General features: G+C 37.5%; 1 protein-coding gene across 3 annotated transcripts in view; it reads left to right on the forward strand.

Annotated features, from left to right (window-relative positions):
- The window catches only part of RXFP1 (relaxin family peptide receptor 1), a 135,788-nt gene that overhangs the window by 108,248 nt on the left and 8,697 nt on the right, over nt 1-18,843 (forward strand). For 2 of the 3 annotated variants that reach the window (XM_054486087.2, XM_063664243.1), the window contains exons 12-14: nt 3,978-4,049; nt 8,591-8,662; nt 9,844-9,915. In XM_054486087.2, coding sequence (XP_054342062.2) covers nt 3,978-4,049; nt 8,591-8,662; nt 9,844-9,915 — 216 coding nt within the window. The remainder of the gene's footprint in view (nt 1-3,977; nt 4,050-8,590; nt 8,663-9,843; nt 9,916-18,843) is intronic. The other variant, XM_063664242.1, reaches the window with a different exon arrangement.

An 18,843-nucleotide genomic window follows, 5' to 3' on the forward strand; every position in this document is an offset into this window, starting at 1 on the left:
CCCCTTTTTAATGCCAACAACATAATTCCAAAGGACACTGTAACAATTCTATGATGAACCAAAGCCTGTGGTCTAAGCACATTGTAGTTGATTTTCAGAATAAAATAGATGTAGAACAATGGATGAAGTGCTTATCCTTCAGACCATTTTTTTATATTTTAGTGTCAGTTTTTTTCTTTTCTTTTTTGGTTTGCTTTTTTTCTAGTACCAGGGTGTCACTCTATTGCCCAAGCTGAAGTACAATGGTACAATCATAGCTCACTGTAACCTCGAACTCCTTGGGCTCAAGTGATCCTCCCACCTCAGCCTCCTGTGTAGCTAGCACACCACCATGCCCAGCCAATTTTTTTTTATTTTTTGTAGAGACAGGATCTCTGTGTTGCTGGGGCTGGCCTAGAACTCCTGGCCTTAAGCAATCCTCCCGCCTCAGCTTCCCATAGTATTCATATTACAGACATGAGCCACTGTGCCCAAGTAGTATCCATTTTCTGGAAAGAATTTGAATGTGGACAGAGCTACATGTTTTGACAGTTAGCTAAGCAGAACATTGATTTATTAAAACTTTTCCATAAAACTTAAAGAATACAATTAGAATGTTATGAAAATAACACCAGGACACCTTACCTGAGCACTCAAGAAGTTACAATGTGTTTTTCCTTATGCTAGGTAGAGGGAATACGTGTGCCAGGAGCAGGAACGTTTCTCAGGTAACAATCCTGCATTCTGCCCCAAAACATCAGGGAATGAGCCATTAAAAACCCAACATTTTATCTGTAGCCTGAAACACTTTTTGGTGGTCAGTACCAATCATTCACAAAATGTGCAGGAAAATCTCAAAAACAAATAGAACCAACCATCTGTTGTAGCAACTCCTAGTACGTGACAATTGAACCATATCATCAGCACATAGGAAAGTAGTCTGAATAGTAGGGGGAGATGCAGCTGGATGATCCAAAGTATTATCTAGACATTAGAATACAAGTTAGTCAAGGGATACTAACTATATACTTTTTCTTGTTTCATCCACTTGAAATCACACCTGAATATCAAGGGATGGTTCCTTCAAATCCTAGCCTTCATGGTGGCAGTCAGGTGCAGATTTTATATATCAATAACCAACAGTGAACATGAACTCAAAGGGCTTAGTGCATAACCAATGCTAATCCAGGTTCAGAAGTAAAGGAAAGAATAATACAAACTGCAGAGGGTAACCAAGGCCAATAATTTGTCTTGCTAATTATTAGGTGGACTTTAATGCACCTAATCCCATATTAAACACTTACCTGAAAAATCAGATTCACCAGGACAAAAATGGCATGTTTTCTAAGAGTCGATGGCTTTCATTGGATGAGTCTATATCTAAACTGTCCTTTTGAGAGAGGGTTGAACTATACTCTGTGCCCCTCCAGGCTCCATCACACCAACAGAGTTAATGAGGACAAAGAGGATTCACTTGTCACAGAGGACTATAAGTAGCTCTAGTGACAGAAAATCTTTGCCACGTGGGTGACTTAATTTGAGCTTTTAAAGTCAACTACTGTAGTTTACAAGGTGTTTCCTGAGTTCATTCAGAAATGGACCTTGACTCCAATTAAGTTTAGCCTAACTTTCCTAAACTTAAGCTGAGAAAATGGCCCTTTCAAATGTCACTTGGGATCTGGGCCAACACTCTCCCATTACATGATTCATGCTGTTAGAACTATATGCCAGGATTTGCTCTGATAACAAAAACCCACACTCCCACCAGTAATTGTTGAACAAGACATTTGGAATTTTAATATCCCAGTGCACCATTTTAAATCCGTTTGGCACATTGCTTTACTAATATGATCAATATTTTACTTGGCTTCCTATACAAGGAACTGAAATTGTGCCCCACTTTTACTAAAGATGAAGCAGATAGACTCAATCTATTCATAGTCTTCTAACTGAGGATGGAGAAAACAGCTAGTCCAAAACTGAGCTAGGCACTGGGTAGCCCAGATGAATAGATATCGTTCTTGTACTCAAAGAACTCACATGTTTCAGAAAGGAAGCACATATGTACAGAAACAGTTGTACAATGATGTTATATGTGCTATATGTGTTATACGTGCTATAATAGAAGTGTGCAAGAGGAATGCATAGGAGAACAAAGGACAAAACACTTAACCTCCCTGGGCTCAGAGGTTAAACAGAGGAATGACGTTTGAATGAAGTCTAGAAGGATGAATATGAGATCAGAAGGAGGGAAAGAAGAGCATAGGGATTAAAATACTGAAGTGCATTTGGGCCATGGTGAAAAGTTACTTTGGGTAGAAAGTGGTAGGCAGGGAGACTGGAAACATAGTCAATGACAAGACATTTGAATATTTAAAGGTTCATTATGGCCAGGCACAGTGGCTCACACCTGTAATCCCAGCACTTTGGGAGGCTGAGACGGGACGATCACTTGTGCCCAGGAGTTTGAGACCAGCCTGGGGAACATGAAGAAACCCAGTCTCTATCAAAAATACAAAGATTAGCTGGGTATGGTGGCATATGGCTGTAGTCCCAGCTACTCCGGAGGCTGAGGTGGGAGCATGGCTTAAGCCCGGGAGGTGGAGGTTGCAGTGAGCCGTTTGTGCCACTGCACTCACACAATGCGGTTTTGATTTCATCTCCTAAGGTACAGTAAGCTATTGAAGGAGATTCCACCTCTTTATGAAAGAGATGGAATTTTAGAATAATTCCTTCAGTTGTCTAATCAGAACAATCTATCTTTGTTGACAATTCACCGATAGATATGTAAATAACAGCAATAGTCTCCAGGTTCAGTTTACAGCAAAGACATTTATAATATTTATCACATTATATTAGCCACTTATTTTTAGTCTTAAAAACTCAGTCTAAAATTGTCCTACCCTTCGAGGTCAAAAAATCTAACGTTTGCCTTATAAGCAAACCAGCATATATAACAAATACATCTCTTCATTCTCCTACCTATCCCAGGGGCAACAAATATGATTTGGAGATGAATAGAAGAAAAGGTTAGACTTTCCCTTAGTATCTCTTGATCACCTTACAGAGCTCAAGTCTGTTGAAACTTTGTCTTGTATAAAAGAATCTGAGGCCTTTCACATGAGAGCTGCCACTGTCAAAGCTACTACGAGAGGTGCTGCTGTCAAACATCTTTTTAGGATTAAGGTACGAGGTCATACCATGTTAAGCAGACCCTCTACACATACATGAGATGACATGCAAAGTATCCTACCCCAGGATAATATGAGATCCTGTGTATATCAGCTGTGAAAGAAACTCGAATTTGAAATAATACACTTCCATAATAATCATAACAATCCTAAGCAGAAGAAAAAAATTAAGATCACAAACCATATATCTATTCTAACACAAAAAAAAAGAGAACAAAGGAAGAAGGGGCACAACACAAAAATTAAAAGAATTAGAAAATGCGATTGATTAAAACCAGATCAGGCCAGGCGCAGTGGCTCACGCCTGTAATCCCAGCACTTTGGGAGGCTGAGGCTATTGGATCATGAGGTTAGGAGTTCAAGACCAACGTGGCCAACATAGTGAAACCCCGTCTCTACTAAAAATACAAAAATTAGCCGGGTGTGGTAGCACACACCTGTAATCTCACCTACTGGGGAGGCTGAGGCAGGAGAATCGCTTGAACCTGGGAGACGGAGGTTGTGGTGTGGTGTGCCAAAATCACACCACTACACTCCAGCCTGGGTGACAGAGTGATACTCAGTCTCAAAAAAAAAAAAAAAGATCAAATACCATCAAGTATTTGTCTTCCAGGGGATGATGAAATGGAATAAAATATTTTTATATTTTCCTATTTTGCTCCTTTTTTAAATTTTTAGACTTCTGGTAATTAATATAACTTACCAATGGCATTGTTGAAAAGTTGTATAGTGGTTTCCTAATGAATTTCAGAACAATGAATAAAGTCTTAAGAAAATAATATCACATATTTGCAATTATTTCTCCAGGGATTTAGGAAGTAATAAGATTGAAAATCTTCCACCGCTTATATTCAAGGACCTGAAGGAGCTGTCACAATTGTAAGACTGATGTTAATTTTGCCACCTCATTTCTTTATTTTATTATTTTTTTAATTGTGGTAAAATATGCATAACATAAAATTAGCCATTTTTAAGTGTGTAGTTGAGTAGCATTAGCTACATTCACATTGCTGCACAACCATCACCACCATCTACCTCCAGAAGTTTTTCATGTTGCAAAACTGAAACTCTAGCCACTAAACACTAACTTCCCACTCACCCTTCCCCCATCCCCTGGCTACCACCATTCTACTTTGTGTCTGTGTGAATTTGACTACTCTAGGTACCTCATAGAAGTGAAATCATGGAATATTTATCTTTTTGTGACAGGCCTATTCTACTTAGCATACTGTCTTCAAGTTTCATTTCTGTTGTAGCAGAAATGAATTTCCTCCTTCTTAAGGCTGAACGATATTTCATTGTGTATATGTATTGCAGTGTTTATTCACCCATCAATGGACATTTTAGTTGCTTCCATCTTTTGGCTATTGTGGATAATGTTGCTATGAACCTGGGTGTACAAATATCTGTTGACCCTGCTTTCAATTTTTAGGTACCTACTCTCAAAAGTAGAATTGCTGTTTCATACATTTCTGTCATTTTATTTTTAATGTATGTTTCATTCTGTTTTCCATAGGAGTTTAACCATTTTACATTTCCGCTAGTAGTATACTAGGGTTTCCATTTCTCTACATCCTTCCCAACACTTGGTATTTTCTGTTTTTTTGATAATAGGCATGCTAATGGATGTGAAATGGTATCTCACTGTGGTTTTGTTTTGTGGTTCCCAGTGATTAGTGATGTTGAGCAACTTTTCATGTGCTTATTGGCCATTTGGATACCTTCTTGCAGAAAAATCTGTTCAAGTCATTCACTCATTTTTCAATTGGATTGTTCAGGTTTTCTGTAGTTGTTAGATTGTTGGAGTTCTTATATATTCTGGATGTTAACTTCTTTTCAGATACATAATTTTCAAATATTTTCTCCCATTGCATGGGCTGCCTTTTCACTCTATTATGGTGTCCTTTGATGCACAAAAGTTTTTAATTTATGTATAGTCTAATTTTTAAATTTCTTTTTTTGTTACTTATGCTTTTGATGTCATATCCAAAATGACACCAAATGTCATTGGTGTCATGTCATGAAGCTTTTCCTGTATGATTTCTTCTAAGAGTCTTACAGTTTTTAGCTTTAACATTTAGATCTTAAATCCATTTTGAGTTAACTTATGTACATGGTGTAAGGTAAGGATCCAACTTCACTCTTTTGCATGTGGATGTCCAGTTTTCTCAACACAATTTATTGAAAAGACTGCTCTTTCCCCATTGAATGTCCTTGGCACCCTTGTTGAAAATCATTTGACCATATATCTGTGGGTTTATTCCTGAGCTCTCTATTCTATTCCATTAGTCTACATGTCTGTATTTCAGCCAATACCACACTGATTGCTGTAGTTTTGTAGTATGTTTTGAAATTAAGTAGTGTAAAATCTCCAATTTTATTCTGCTTTTTTCAAGATTGTTTGGCTATTTGGGCTCCCTGTGTTTTCCATATGAATGTTAGGATGGATTTTTATATTTCTGCAAAAAAAAAAAGGCAATGGGATTTTGGCAGGTTGCCTTGAATCTGTAGCTCACTTTGAGAAATACTGACATCTTAATATTAAGTCTTCTGATCTGTGAACATAGCATGTCTTTCCTTTCATTGGTGTCTTCCTTATTTTCTTTCAGCAATGTTTCACAGTTGCCAGGGTATTTATCTTTCACCTCCTTGGTTAAGTTTATTTAAGTATATTATTCTTTTGATGCTGTTGTAAATGGAATTCTTTTCCTCATTTTCTTTTGTGATTATTCATTGCATATAGAAACACAGCTGATTTTTGTGTGTTAATTTTATATCCAGCAATGTTGATGAATGTTTTAGTTCAAATGGATTTCTTTTTAGTTAAATCTTTAGGATATTCTACATGTAAGATTACATCATCTGTAAACAGAGATAATTTTTTTCTTCTTTTACAATTTGGATGCCTGCCCTTCATTTTTTTTTCTTGCCTAATTTTTCTGATTAGGACTTCCAACATTGTGTTGAATGACAGTGGTAAAAGCAGGAATCCTTGTCTTGTTCCCACTCTTAGGGGAAAGCTTTTGGTCTTTTACCACTGAGTGTGGGATTTCATATACATCGTTTATTATGTGAGGTAGTTTCCTTTTATTTCTAGTTTGCTGAGTCCACTTCATTTTTTTATACAACCCACTGGTCATTGTCATTCTTTCTCTCTTTCCTTCTTTCTGTAACTGTGGCTCTCCCAGCAGTTCCTTCCATCCCCCATGTAACTTACAGTCTAATCTTCAGTAAATATTTTTGTTTATTTCCTCTTTTTTTTTTTAATTTTGTTTTTGTAGAGATGGGGGTCTCATTATGTTGCCCAGGCTGCTCATATTGGACTTCAAGGCTCATGCCATTCTCTCACCTCGGCCTCCCAAAATGCTGGGATTACAGGCATGAGCCACCACACCCAGTCTAAATATTTTAAAAAGAGAAATTTTCCTGAGAAGTTTTCTTTAATCAATGATTCTTGTTTCAAGGTGTTGTTTTTCAAAGATTCTGAAATTTTCTCCATTTAAATTTAGCTTTCAGTTCTCTTTAAGAAGGCAGGTGCTTGTAGTCCCAGTGAGTTGAGAAGCTGGGGCAGGAGGATCCCTTGAACCCAGGAGTTTGAGTACAGCCTGAGCAACACAGCAAGTCCCCATCTCTAAAAAATTAAAATATAAAAATAAATTCCCTTTAAAGTCTGCTTTTCATTTCATGTTTCATGACTTAAGATTTATTGTAAAAGATATGATATATATTATTTCATTAATTCAAATTTTGACTAAATGAGATTATTTTATTTCATTTTATTTAAACCATATCTGATCTTAGGTAAAATGTGAAGTAGGTGCGGCTCTTTCTCGGTTCCCCTACCACTTCTCTGCTGGCAGCCCTTTCTTGACAGCTCTACCTTCATGCCCATGTTTTATTAGCTGTCACTCTATCACTATCATAATCACAGAGTATTTACCACAAGCTGGGCACTGTTCTAAGTGTTTTGTCTTAATTAATTCACTTAAATGTAAAATCAACCCTGTGAGGCCAGTGCTATTACTATCTCTTTATTTCATTGACAAACAAAAATTGTATATATTTATCAGTACAACATGATGTTTTGAAATATGTATACATTGTGGAATGCCTAAATTGGGCTAATTAACATATGCATCATCTCACATACTTATTTTTGTGGTGAGAACATTTAACATCTGCTCTCTTAGCAATTTTCAAGAATACAATACATTGTTATTAGCTATAGTCAGCATGTTATACAATAGAAGTCTTGAACTTATTCCTCCTTTCTAACTGAAATTTTTGTGCCTTTTGACCAATATATTCCAATCCTTTCCCACCTGCCTCTCGTGACCACATTCTACTCTCTACTTCCATAAGTTCAACTTTTTCAGATTCCACATATAAATGAGATCATGTGGTAATTGTCTTTCTATGCCTAACTTACTTCATGTAGCATAATGTCCTCCAGATTCATTTATGTTGTTGCAAATGACAGGATTTTCTGTGTTTTTTAAGGCTGAATAGTATTCTATTGTGTATGTATACATTTTTTTTATCAAGTCATCCTTTGATGGACACTTGGGTTGAATCCATACCTTGGCTATTATGAATAATGCTGCAATGAATATGGGAGTACAGAAATCTCTTTAATATACTGATTTTATTTCCTTTGGATATATATCCAGTAGTGGAATTTCTGGATCATGTAGTAGTTCAATTTTTGATTTTTGAGGAAGCCCCATACTATTTTCCATAATGGTTGTACTAATTTATATTCCCATCACCAGTATGCAAGGGCAACCTTTTCTTCAAATCATCCTCAGCACTTATCTTTCATCTTTCTGTTAAAAATTATTCTAAAAGGTGTGAGGTAATATTTCATTGTGGTTTCAGTTTGCATTTCTCTGATGATTAGGGATGTTGAGCACTTTTTCATATACCTGTTAGTCATTTATATGTCTTATTTTGAAAAATGTCTATTCAAGCCCTTTCCCTAATTTTTAACCAGCTGATTTGTTTTCTTGCTGAGTTGTTTGAGTTCCTTACACATTTTGGATATTAACCACTTACCAGATATATGATTTGCAAATATTGTCCCCCATTACACAGGTTGTCTCCTCACTCTGTTGATTGTTTCCTTAGCTGTGCAGAGGCTTTTTAGTTTTACGTAATCCCATTCATCTATTTCACTTTTGTTGCCTATATTTTTGGGGCAATATCCAAAAAAATCATCACCCAGGTTAATGTCCTGGGGCTTTCCACCCATGTTTTCTTCTAGTCATTTTGTAATTTTACAGTTTAAGTATTTCATCCATTATGAGTTATTGTATACTTTTGTTCATAAATATGTTAAAGTAACCCAAAATAAACAGATTCACTTGCTTTACTCATGTAGTTTTTAGAAATGACCTATTGCTGCTTTTTTTAAAAAACAGGAATCTTTCCTATAATCCAATCCAGAAAATTCAAGCAAACCAATTTGATTATCTTGTCAAACTCAAGTCTCTGTAAGTATTCACATATGGGGATAGTTTTATGATAAAATTGTTTTTTAAATATTAACAATGTATATTTTTATATATTTATTTCAAATCATAAACTTTATTTCCAAGACATTAGTTTAGCTCTACAAAAACATATAAGGGCTTGCTGAACTATAAACAGACAACTATTAGTTTTATCTTATATATTTGTAAATTTAAAAAAATGATGAATTATTTTATATTTTTCTATAAGTCACTAGGAGCTTATGTTGATTTGTTTGCTTTGACCCTTCAAAGACATCTGTGCATATTCACTCTCTTAACACTGGATATTTTATAATTTATTATAAGTGTTTTTACCCCAAGGTAGAATATTCTAGATTATATAAATCCTTACTTGTACCACACACACAAAAAAAGACAAAAATTCTGTTAGAGCCAAAGAATTGCCTTAAAAGATAAGCTTCAGGGCTGAGTGCAGTGGTTCACACCTGTAAACTCAGCACTTTGGGAGTCTGAGGCAGGAGGATTGCTTGAGATCAGGAGTTCAAGAATAACCTGGGCAACATAGGGAGACCCTGCCTCTACAAAAAAATAAAAATAAGCAAATTAGTTGAGCGTGGTAGCATGCACCTGTGGTCCTAGCTACTTGGGAGGCTGAGGTGGGAACATTGCTTAAGCTGGGAGGTTGAGGCTGCAGTAAGCCATGTTTATACCACCACACCAGCCTGGGCAACAGAGGAAGACCCTGTCGCAAAAAAAAAAAAAAAAAAAAGGTAAGCTTCACTTCATTTATTTTGAGTGTGCCCTCAGTAAAATGACATTTTATTAGAAAAAAATTATTAATTAAAAATTACTAGGAAATTTTTAAGGATGTAAAACATCTCTGCTATTGTAATATTGTACAAAAGATAACGCTTGTGCATTTATTCCACACATATTTATTGATTAGTTAAAACGCATAAAGCATTGTGCCATGATCTGTGAGGATCTAAAAAAAATCAAATAAGGAAGATAATATGTGTACAAATAACACAATCAGAAGGAGGAGGATTTGGGGAAGTGGGTGGGCTGAGTATAATTATTTTGTTCAGAGTAAGTGTTAACTAAAAGCATTTTATTAAATTGTCCTTCACTAAAACTCAATTTATTAAACCATGTATAATATGTGTTCTTTTGATTGATTATTAATTTGATATTTTTAGCAGCCTAGAAGGGATTGAAATTTCAAATATCCAACAAAGGATGTTTAGACCTCTTATGAATCTCTCTCACATGTAAGTAGATATTTTATTGCTTTTCACTGTGATTTTAATATTTGTTTCCACGTATATTATGATAATGCATCCAATCTATTAATATTTTCTACTAATTTGCCAGCTATAAACTGAATGTTTGTGTTCCTCCAAAATGTATATATTGAAATACTAACCCCACTGCAATGGTACAAGGAGGTAGGGCCTTTGGGAGGTGACTAGGTCATGAGGACAGAGCCTTCATGAGTGGGATTAGTGCCCTTAGAAAACAGACTCTGGTCCAGGCCAGTGGCTCATGCCTGTAATCCCAGCACTTTGGGCGGCCGAGGTGGGTGGATCACCTGAGGTCAAGAGTTCAAGACCAGCCTGGCCAACATGGTGAAACCTCGTTACTAAAAATACAAAAATTAGCCAGGCATGGTGGTGATTCCAGCTATTCAGGAGGCTGAGGCAGGAGAATCACTTGAACCCTGGAGGTGGAGGTTGCAGTGAGCCAAGATGGCACCACTGCACTCCAGCCTGGGCGACAGAGTGAGACTCCATCTCAAAAAAAAAAAAGAAAAGGGAAAAAAGAGACTCTGGAGACCACCCTTGCCCCTCCACCTTGTGAAGACAGAGAGAGAAGATGGCCATCTATGAAACATGTGGTCCCCTACCAGACACTGAATCTGCTGGCACCTTGATCTTGGTCTTCCCAGCCTCCAGAACTGTGAGAAATAAACATTCATTGTCTAAGTCAGTCTATGGTATTTTTGTTAACGGCAGCCAAATGGACTGAGACATGTCTAAACAATAATTAAAACTCTTGTTCATCAAGGATATTGGTCTAAAATTCTCTTTTTTGGTTGTGTCTCTGCCCGGCTTTGGTATCAGGATGATGCTGGCCTCATAAAATGAGTTAGGGAGGATTCCCTCTTTTTCTGTTGATTGGAATAGTTTCAGAAGGAATGGTACCAGTTCCTCGTTTTACCTCTGGTAGAATTCGGCTGTGAATCCATCTGGTCCTGGACTCTTTTTGGTTGGTAAGCTATTAATTTTTGCCACAATTTCAGAGCCTGTTATTGGTCTATTCAGAGATTCAACTTCTTCCTGGTTTAGTTTTGGGAGGGTGTATGTGTAGAGGAATTTATCCATTTCTTCTAGATTTTCTAGTTTATTTGCGTAGAGGTGTTTGTAGTATTCTGTGATGGTAGTTTGTATTTCTGTGGGATCAGTGGTGATATTCCCTTTATCATTTTTTTATTGCATCTATTTGATTCTTCTCTCTTTTCTTCTTTATTAGTCTTGCTAGCAGTCTATCAATTTTGTTGATCCTTTCAGAAAACCAGCTCCTGGATTCATTGATTTTTTGAAGGGTTTTTTGTGTCTCTATTTCCTTCAGTTCTGCTCTGATTTTACTTATTTCTTGCCTTCTGCTAGCTTTTGAATGTGTTTGCTCTTGCTTGTCTAGTTCTTTTAATTGTGATGTTAGGGTGTCAATTTTGAATCTTTCCTGCTTTCTCTTGTTTGCATTTAGTGCTATAAATTTCCCTCTACACACTGCTTTGAATGTGTCCCAGAGATTCTGGTGTGTTGTGTCTTTGTTCTCGTTGGTTTCAAAGAACATCTTTATTTCTGCCTTCATTTTGTTATGTACCCAGTAGTCATTCAGGAGCAGGTTGTTCAGTTTCCATGTAGTTGAGCAGTTTTGAGTGAGTTTCTTAATCCTGAGTTCTGGTTTGATTGCACTGTGGTCTGAGAGACAGTTTGTTATAATTTCTGTTCTTTTACATTTGCTGAGGAGATCTTTACTTCTAACTATGTGGTCAATTTTGGAATAGGTGTGGTGTGGTGCTGAAAAAAATGTATATTCTGTTTATTTGGGGTGGAGAGTTCTGTAGATGTCTCTTAGGTCTGCTTGGTGCAGAGCTGGGTTCAATTCCTGGGTATTCTTGTTAACTTTCTGTCTCGTTGATCTGTCTAATGTTGACAGTGGGTATCCACCATGATCAAGTGGGCTTCATCCCTGGAATGCAAGGCTGGTTCAATATATGCAAATCAATAAATGTAACCCAGCATATAAACAGAACCAAAGACAAAAACCACATGATTTTCTCAATAGACGCAGGAAAGGCCTTTGACAAAATTCAACAACCTTCATGCTAAAAACTCTCAATAAATTAGGTATTGATGGGACGTATCTCAAAATAATAAGAGCTATCTATGACAAACCCACAGCCAATATCATACTGAATGGGCAAAAACTGGAAGCATTCCCTTTGAAAACTGGCACAAGACAGGGATGCCGTCTCTCACCACTCCTATTCAACATAGTGTTGGAAGTTCTGGCCAGGGCAATTAGGCAGGAGAAGAAACTAAAGGGTATACAATTAGGAAAAGAGGAAGTCAAATTGTCCTTGTTTGCAGATGACATGATTGTATATCCAGAAAACCCCATTGTCCCAGCCCAAAATCTCCTTAAGCTGATAAGCAACTTCAGCAAAGTCTCAGGATACAAAATCAATGTACAAAAATCACAAACATTCTTATACACCAATAGCAGATAAACAGAGAGCCAAATCATGAGTGAACTCCCATTCACAATTGCTTCAAAGAGAATAAAATACCTAGGAATCCAACTTACAAGGGATGTGAAAGACCTCTTCAAGGAGAACTACAAACCACTGCTCAATGAAATAAAAGAGGGTACAAACAAATGGAAGAACATTACATGCTCATGGGTAGGAAGAATCAATATCGTGAAAATGGCCATACTGCCCAAGGTAATTTACAGATTCAATGCCATCCCCATCCAGCTACCAATGACCTTCTTCACAGAATTGGAAAAAACTACTTTAATGTTCATATGGAACCAAAAAAGAGCCCGCATCACCAAGTCAATCCTAAGCCAAAAGAACAAAGCTGGAGGCATCATGCTACCTGACTTCAAACTATACTACGAGGCTACAGTCACCAAAACAGCATGGTACTGGTACCAAAACAGAGATATAGATCAATGGAACAGAACAGAGCCCTCAGAAATAATGCCGCATATCTACAACTATCTGATCTTTGACAAACCTCAGAAAAACAAGAAATGGGGAAAGGATTCCCTATTTAATAAATGGTGCTGGGAAAACTGGCTAGCCATATGTAGAAAGCTGAAACTGGATCCCTTCCTTACACCTTATACAAAGATTAATTCAAGATGGATTAAAGACTTAAACGTTAGACCTAAAACCATGAAAAACGTAGAAGAAAACCTAGGCATTACCATTCAGGACATAGGCATGGGCAAGGACTTCATGTCTAAAACACCAAAAGCAATGGCAACAAAAGCCAAAATTGACAAATGGGATCTAATTAAACTCAAGAGCTTCTGCACAGCAAAAGAAACTACCATCAGAGTGAACAGGCAACCTACAAAATGGGAGAAAATTTTCGCAACCTACTCATGTGACAAAGGGCTAATATCCAAAATCTACAATGAACTCAAACAAATTTACAAGAAAAAAACAAACAACCCCATCAAAAAGTGGGCGAGGGACATGAACAGACACTTCTCAAAAGAAGACATTTATGCAGCCAAAAAACATGAAAAAATGCTCACCATCACTGACCATCAGAGAAATGCAAATCAAAACCACAATGAGATACCATCTCACACCAGTTAGAATGGTGATCATTAAAAAGTCAGGAAACAACAGGTGCTGGAGAGGATGTGGAGAAATAGGAACACTTTTACACTGTTGGTGGGACTGTAAACTAGTTCAACCCTTGTGGAAGTCAGTGTGGCAATTCCTCAGGGATCTAGAACTAGAAATACCATTTGTCCCAGCCATCCCGTTACTGGGTATATACCCAAAGGACTATAAATCATGCTGCTATAAAGACACATGCACACGTATGTTTATTGTGGCACTATTCACAATAGCAAAGACTTGGAACCAAGCCAAATGTACAATAATGATAGACTGGATTAAGAAAATGTGGCACATATACACCACAGAATACTATGCAGCCATAAAAAATGATGAGTTCATGTCCTTTGTAGGGACATGGATGAAATTGGAAATCATCATTCTCAGTAAACTATCACAAGGACAAAAAACCAAACACCGCACGTTCCACTCATAGGTAGGAATTGAACAATGAGAACACATGGACACAGGAAGGGGAACATCGCACTCTGGGGACTGTTGTGGGGTGGGGGGAGGGGGGAGGGATAGCATTAACAGATATACCTAATGCTAAATGACGAGTTAATGGGTGCAGCACACCAGCATGGCACATGTATACATATGTAACTAACCTGCACATGGTGCACATGTACCCTAAAACTTAAAGTGTAATAATAATAAAATAAAATAAAAACAAATAAATAAGAAAAAAAAACTCTTAAACCTTTGATATTGGGTGAGATGATTTTTGTTTTCCACAGTCTGGTAGCATCTCATAGGAGATTTTTTCAATCTCAGGAAACATGAGTGTGAGGGAAATCCACTTGGTCTTGTAAGAAGTTCTCCTCACCTCTAATAACTGTTCACAGATATTGATGTTTGCCTAATGAGCTAGTAATTTGTGTATAGGGTGTGTTAGTCCATTTAGCATTACTATAAAGGAATATCGGAGGCTGGGTAGTTTATAAGGAAGAGTTTATTTTGGCTTACAGTTCTGTAAGTTGTAAGAGAAACATGGCACCAACCTCTAATTTTGGTGAGGTCGTCAGGAAAGCTTTTAATCATGGCAGAGGGCAAAGAGGGAGTAGGTGTGTCAAATGGCGAGAGAGAAAGCCAGAGAGAGAAGAGGAGGTGCCAGCTCTTTTTAACAATCAGATCTCATGTGAAATAATAGAAGGAGAACTCACTTATTACTGCAGGAAGGACACCACACCATTCATGAGGCATCTACCCCATGACCCAGACACCTCCTACTGGGCCCCACCTCCAACATTGGGAATCAATTTTTGACATGAGATTTGGAGTAGACAAATATCCAAACCAGATGAAGAGGAAGGAATTTATATAGGCAATATAAAATAATTATAAATAAATCAGTGCTGCAAATGAAGGTAGTTAGGAAGAAGTCTTTCTTAATGAAAATATCCCCACATATCGGCATGATTCAAGCAAGCGTGCATGGATGAAATGGTAAACTTTGAAAAATCTTTTATTCAAAGAGTATGTCTGGTTGTACCTGTGATTACATGCTTTAGAAACATTTTTTTAATTGAATGCAATTTTATAGCAGTTATTAGAATGATCCATGCCATGGAAATTAATTTTCAATAATTTAGAAAATGTCAGCTACCATCAACTCTGTAATCTTGCTTGTATTTTAAGTCGTAACACAGAACCCTGTTTTTGTTGTCCATAGTTCCTCAGAAAGATGGCTTGTAAAAGATTCCTTTCTTGTACGCAACATAAAGCAATCTGACTAAATTAAACAGAACAGAATTTATTGGAAGAAAATGGTATAACACAAAATCTGAGGAATAATTTATAGCCACTGGAATTATCCATCCAAGTGTCATTCAATCAGATTCAGAGTTCCAGGAGAGAGAATCTAGTTGATCACGTCTAGGGCACTTACCTACTCTGGGCTAGGGATTGCCTCCACTGAAGGTCCCACCATAACTTCTCAAAAAGGGAGAAGTAATTCTCTCAAAGGAAATCAGAACACTATTATCAGAAGAGTGATTAAGTGCTGGGCAGCCAAAGTAGCAAACAGAGTTACTATAATTCTGTTGATAAAAGCAAAACTTCAGCCTAAGACACACAGTAAAATACCAATCAACACTCCTTCTTTCCTCATGTTCTGCTCTCCTGTCCTTCATGGTTTACAGAATAAATGGATATAACTGAATGGAAATATCAGCAATTGACCTTGAGCTTGACAGGACAAATTGTAATCATCAGGTTTTTATCTTTTCTTACTGTAGCTCTTTATACACTAAAGATCCTTTATATTTTTTGGCAGAACACATGGCTTTATAGAAAAATAGATCTAATTTGAAGTTCAATTTGCGTATTTAGTAGAAAATTTCCTAGCAAATAACTTGCCTCCATTGAAGATTCATCTATTCCTATTAATGATGCTAACACCTACCTCACGGAATTCATTTGAGAACTTATTTCTGATACTTAAGAAATGCTCAATAAAAGGTGTTGGTGTTGGTGGTAACACAATAGTAATTATAAATTATCCACATGGTATATTTATCAACAAGGAAAGTCTCTCTATTGATGAAAGAAGTCACTCAACAAATATTTATTGAACACTTTATTATGTACCAAAATCTAGTGTGAGAGATAGGCATGTTAGCAAGTAGTTACAGATAACATAACTTCTTTTTTTTTTCTTTTACTGTGGCACTTCCATGTTTAAAATCTTTAATATTATTTTGTTATTTTTATTAATTGACAAATAATAATTGCACATCTTCGTGGGGTACATAGTGATGTTTTGGTACATACAATGTATAGTGATCAGATCAGGATAAAGGATAATTAGCATATCCATCCTCTCAAACATTTATCATTTCTTTATGTTTAGAATATTCAATATCCTCCTTCTAGCTATTTGAAACCATACATTATTGTTAACTGTAGACATCCTACCATGGTATAGAATATGAGAACTTATTCTCCTTTCTGGTTGTAACTTTGAATTCTTTAATAAGTCTCCCTGTCTCTTCCTTCTCCTTACCCTCCCCAGCCTGTAGTATCCTCTGTTCTACTTTTACTTCTGTAAGATCAACATTTTTAGCTTCCATATATGAGTGAGAACATGAGGTGTTTAACATTATTCCTGGCTTATTCCACTTAGTGTAATATCCTCCATTTCCCTCTTGTTGCCACAATGACAGAATTTCATTCTTTTTTTATAGCCAAATATTCCATTGTGTATATCTACCACATTTTTTTATCCATTCATCTGTTCATCAACACCTAGGTTGACTCCATATCTTGGCTATTGTGAATAGTGCTGAAGTAGCATTGTTTGTATGGGGTAATTCCTGAGGTTTGTTGCCTCACACCAAGGAAATTAAGGACGTGGACACACAGGGAGTGAGGTTAAGAGCAGAGGTTTAATAAGGGAGAAAAAGAGAAAAGCTCTCTCTCCTGCAGAGAGAGAGGGGCTCCTGAATAGGTCTTCCAGTTCTGTGGTGAAATGCACAGGGTTTTATACAGTAGCTTGAGGAGGCCATGTTTGATTTACATAGGGCCCAAAAGATTGCTTGGACCAGGTGTGCCATTTGCATAGCATGCGAAGAAGCTGGCTGCCCCACCCTAATCTTTCATTATGCAGATGGGTTCTCTACCTGTTTGGCACCATGTTGTCTGCTTCTTTATCGTACATGTGGTTGACAAAGAAAAGGAAAGATGGAGCCTCCATGTTGAACATGCTTGGCCCCCAGGTAGCCTTTTCCTATTGGCACAGCTGCCAGCATTCACCTGTGCAAGCTTCTAGTTTGCTTTTCTATGTCGGCAGCTTGATTTTTCAGGCTGCTCTTTGTTAGAAAAGAAATTATTTGGAGGCTGCTTTTTGTTAAAAGAGAAAGCTTACCGAGGACTCTCTTACCCTCACTAGCTACCTAAATACTTCCTTTTTAGCTCCTGTATCAGTGCTGTGATAAACATGGGGGTGCAGATATCTCTTTGATATGATTTTCTTTTCTTTGAATAGATTCTCAGGAATGGGATTCCTGGATCATATGCTAATTCTTTTTTTTTTTTTTTGGAGACAGAGTCTCACTCTGTCACCCAGGCTGGAGTGCAGTGGCGCAATCTCAGCTCACTGCAACCTCTGCTCCCACAGGTTCAAGCGATTCTCCTGCCTCAGCCTCCCAAGTAGCTGGGACTACAGGTGTGCACCACCATGCCTGGCTAATTTTTTGTATTTTTAGTAGAGACAGGGTTTCACCATTTTAACCAGGATGGTCTCAATCTCCTGACTGCGTGATCCACTGACCTTGGCCTCCCAAAGTGCTGGGATTACAGGCATGAGCCACTGCCCCCAGCACATATGCTAGTTCTATTTGTAGTTTTCTGAGGAACCCCCATATTGTTCTCCGTTCTCCATAATGCCTATACTAATTTACATTCCCGCCAATAAGAGTTCCCTTTTCTCCAGATTCTCACCAGCATTTGTTTTCTCTTTTTGGTCTTTTTGATAATAGCCGTCCATCCAACGTTGGAGTAAGATGATACCTCATTGTGGTTTTAATTCGCATTTCCTTGATCATTAGTGAGGTCGAGCATTTTTTCAAGTATAATTGGCCATTTGTATGTCTTCTTTTTTTTTTTTTTTTTTTTGAGGCAGAGTCTCGCTCTGTCGCCCAGGCTGGAGTGCAGTGGCACGATCTCGGCTCACTGCAAGCTCCGCCTCCCAGGTTCACACCATTCTCCTGCCTCAGCCTCCCGAGTAGCTGGGACTACAGGAGCCCGCCCCCACACCTGGCTAATTTTTTGTATTTTTAGTAGAGACGGGGTTTTACCGTATTAGCCAGGATGGTCTCAATCTCCTAACCTCGTGATCCGCCCGCCTCGGCCTCCCAAAGTGCTGGGATTACAGGCGTGAGCCACCGTGCCGGGCCTTGTATGTCTTCTTTTGAGAAATATCTGTTCAGATCATTTGCCTATTTTTTAATGGGATGTTTTCTTTTCTTTTTTTTTTCTTTCGTTGGTGTTGAAATAACATCATAACCTCAATAACAAAAAGCCATGGAAGCACAGAAGAGAAAACACTTAACTCTTCCCCTGAGGGATAGAAAGCAATCACTTGCAGCACAATAGGAGCTGTGTAACTTCATTTACATATACTAAACATTGCAAGTACGATAAAGGTTTCTCTGGAGGGATTCATTCTCTTGATCACATCTAACAGTTTGTATTCTAAGACATGTCTAACACTTGTTATATTTATTATGCCTATTTGCTACTCTCACCCACACATTCTTTAACAGTG

The sequence above is a fragment of the Pongo pygmaeus genome, chromosome 3 (assembly GCF_028885625.2).
Source record: "Pongo pygmaeus isolate AG05252 chromosome 3, NHGRI_mPonPyg2-v2.0_pri, whole genome shotgun sequence".
In the NCBI taxonomy this organism is placed as follows: Eukaryota; Metazoa; Chordata; class Mammalia; order Primates; family Hominidae; genus Pongo; species Pongo pygmaeus.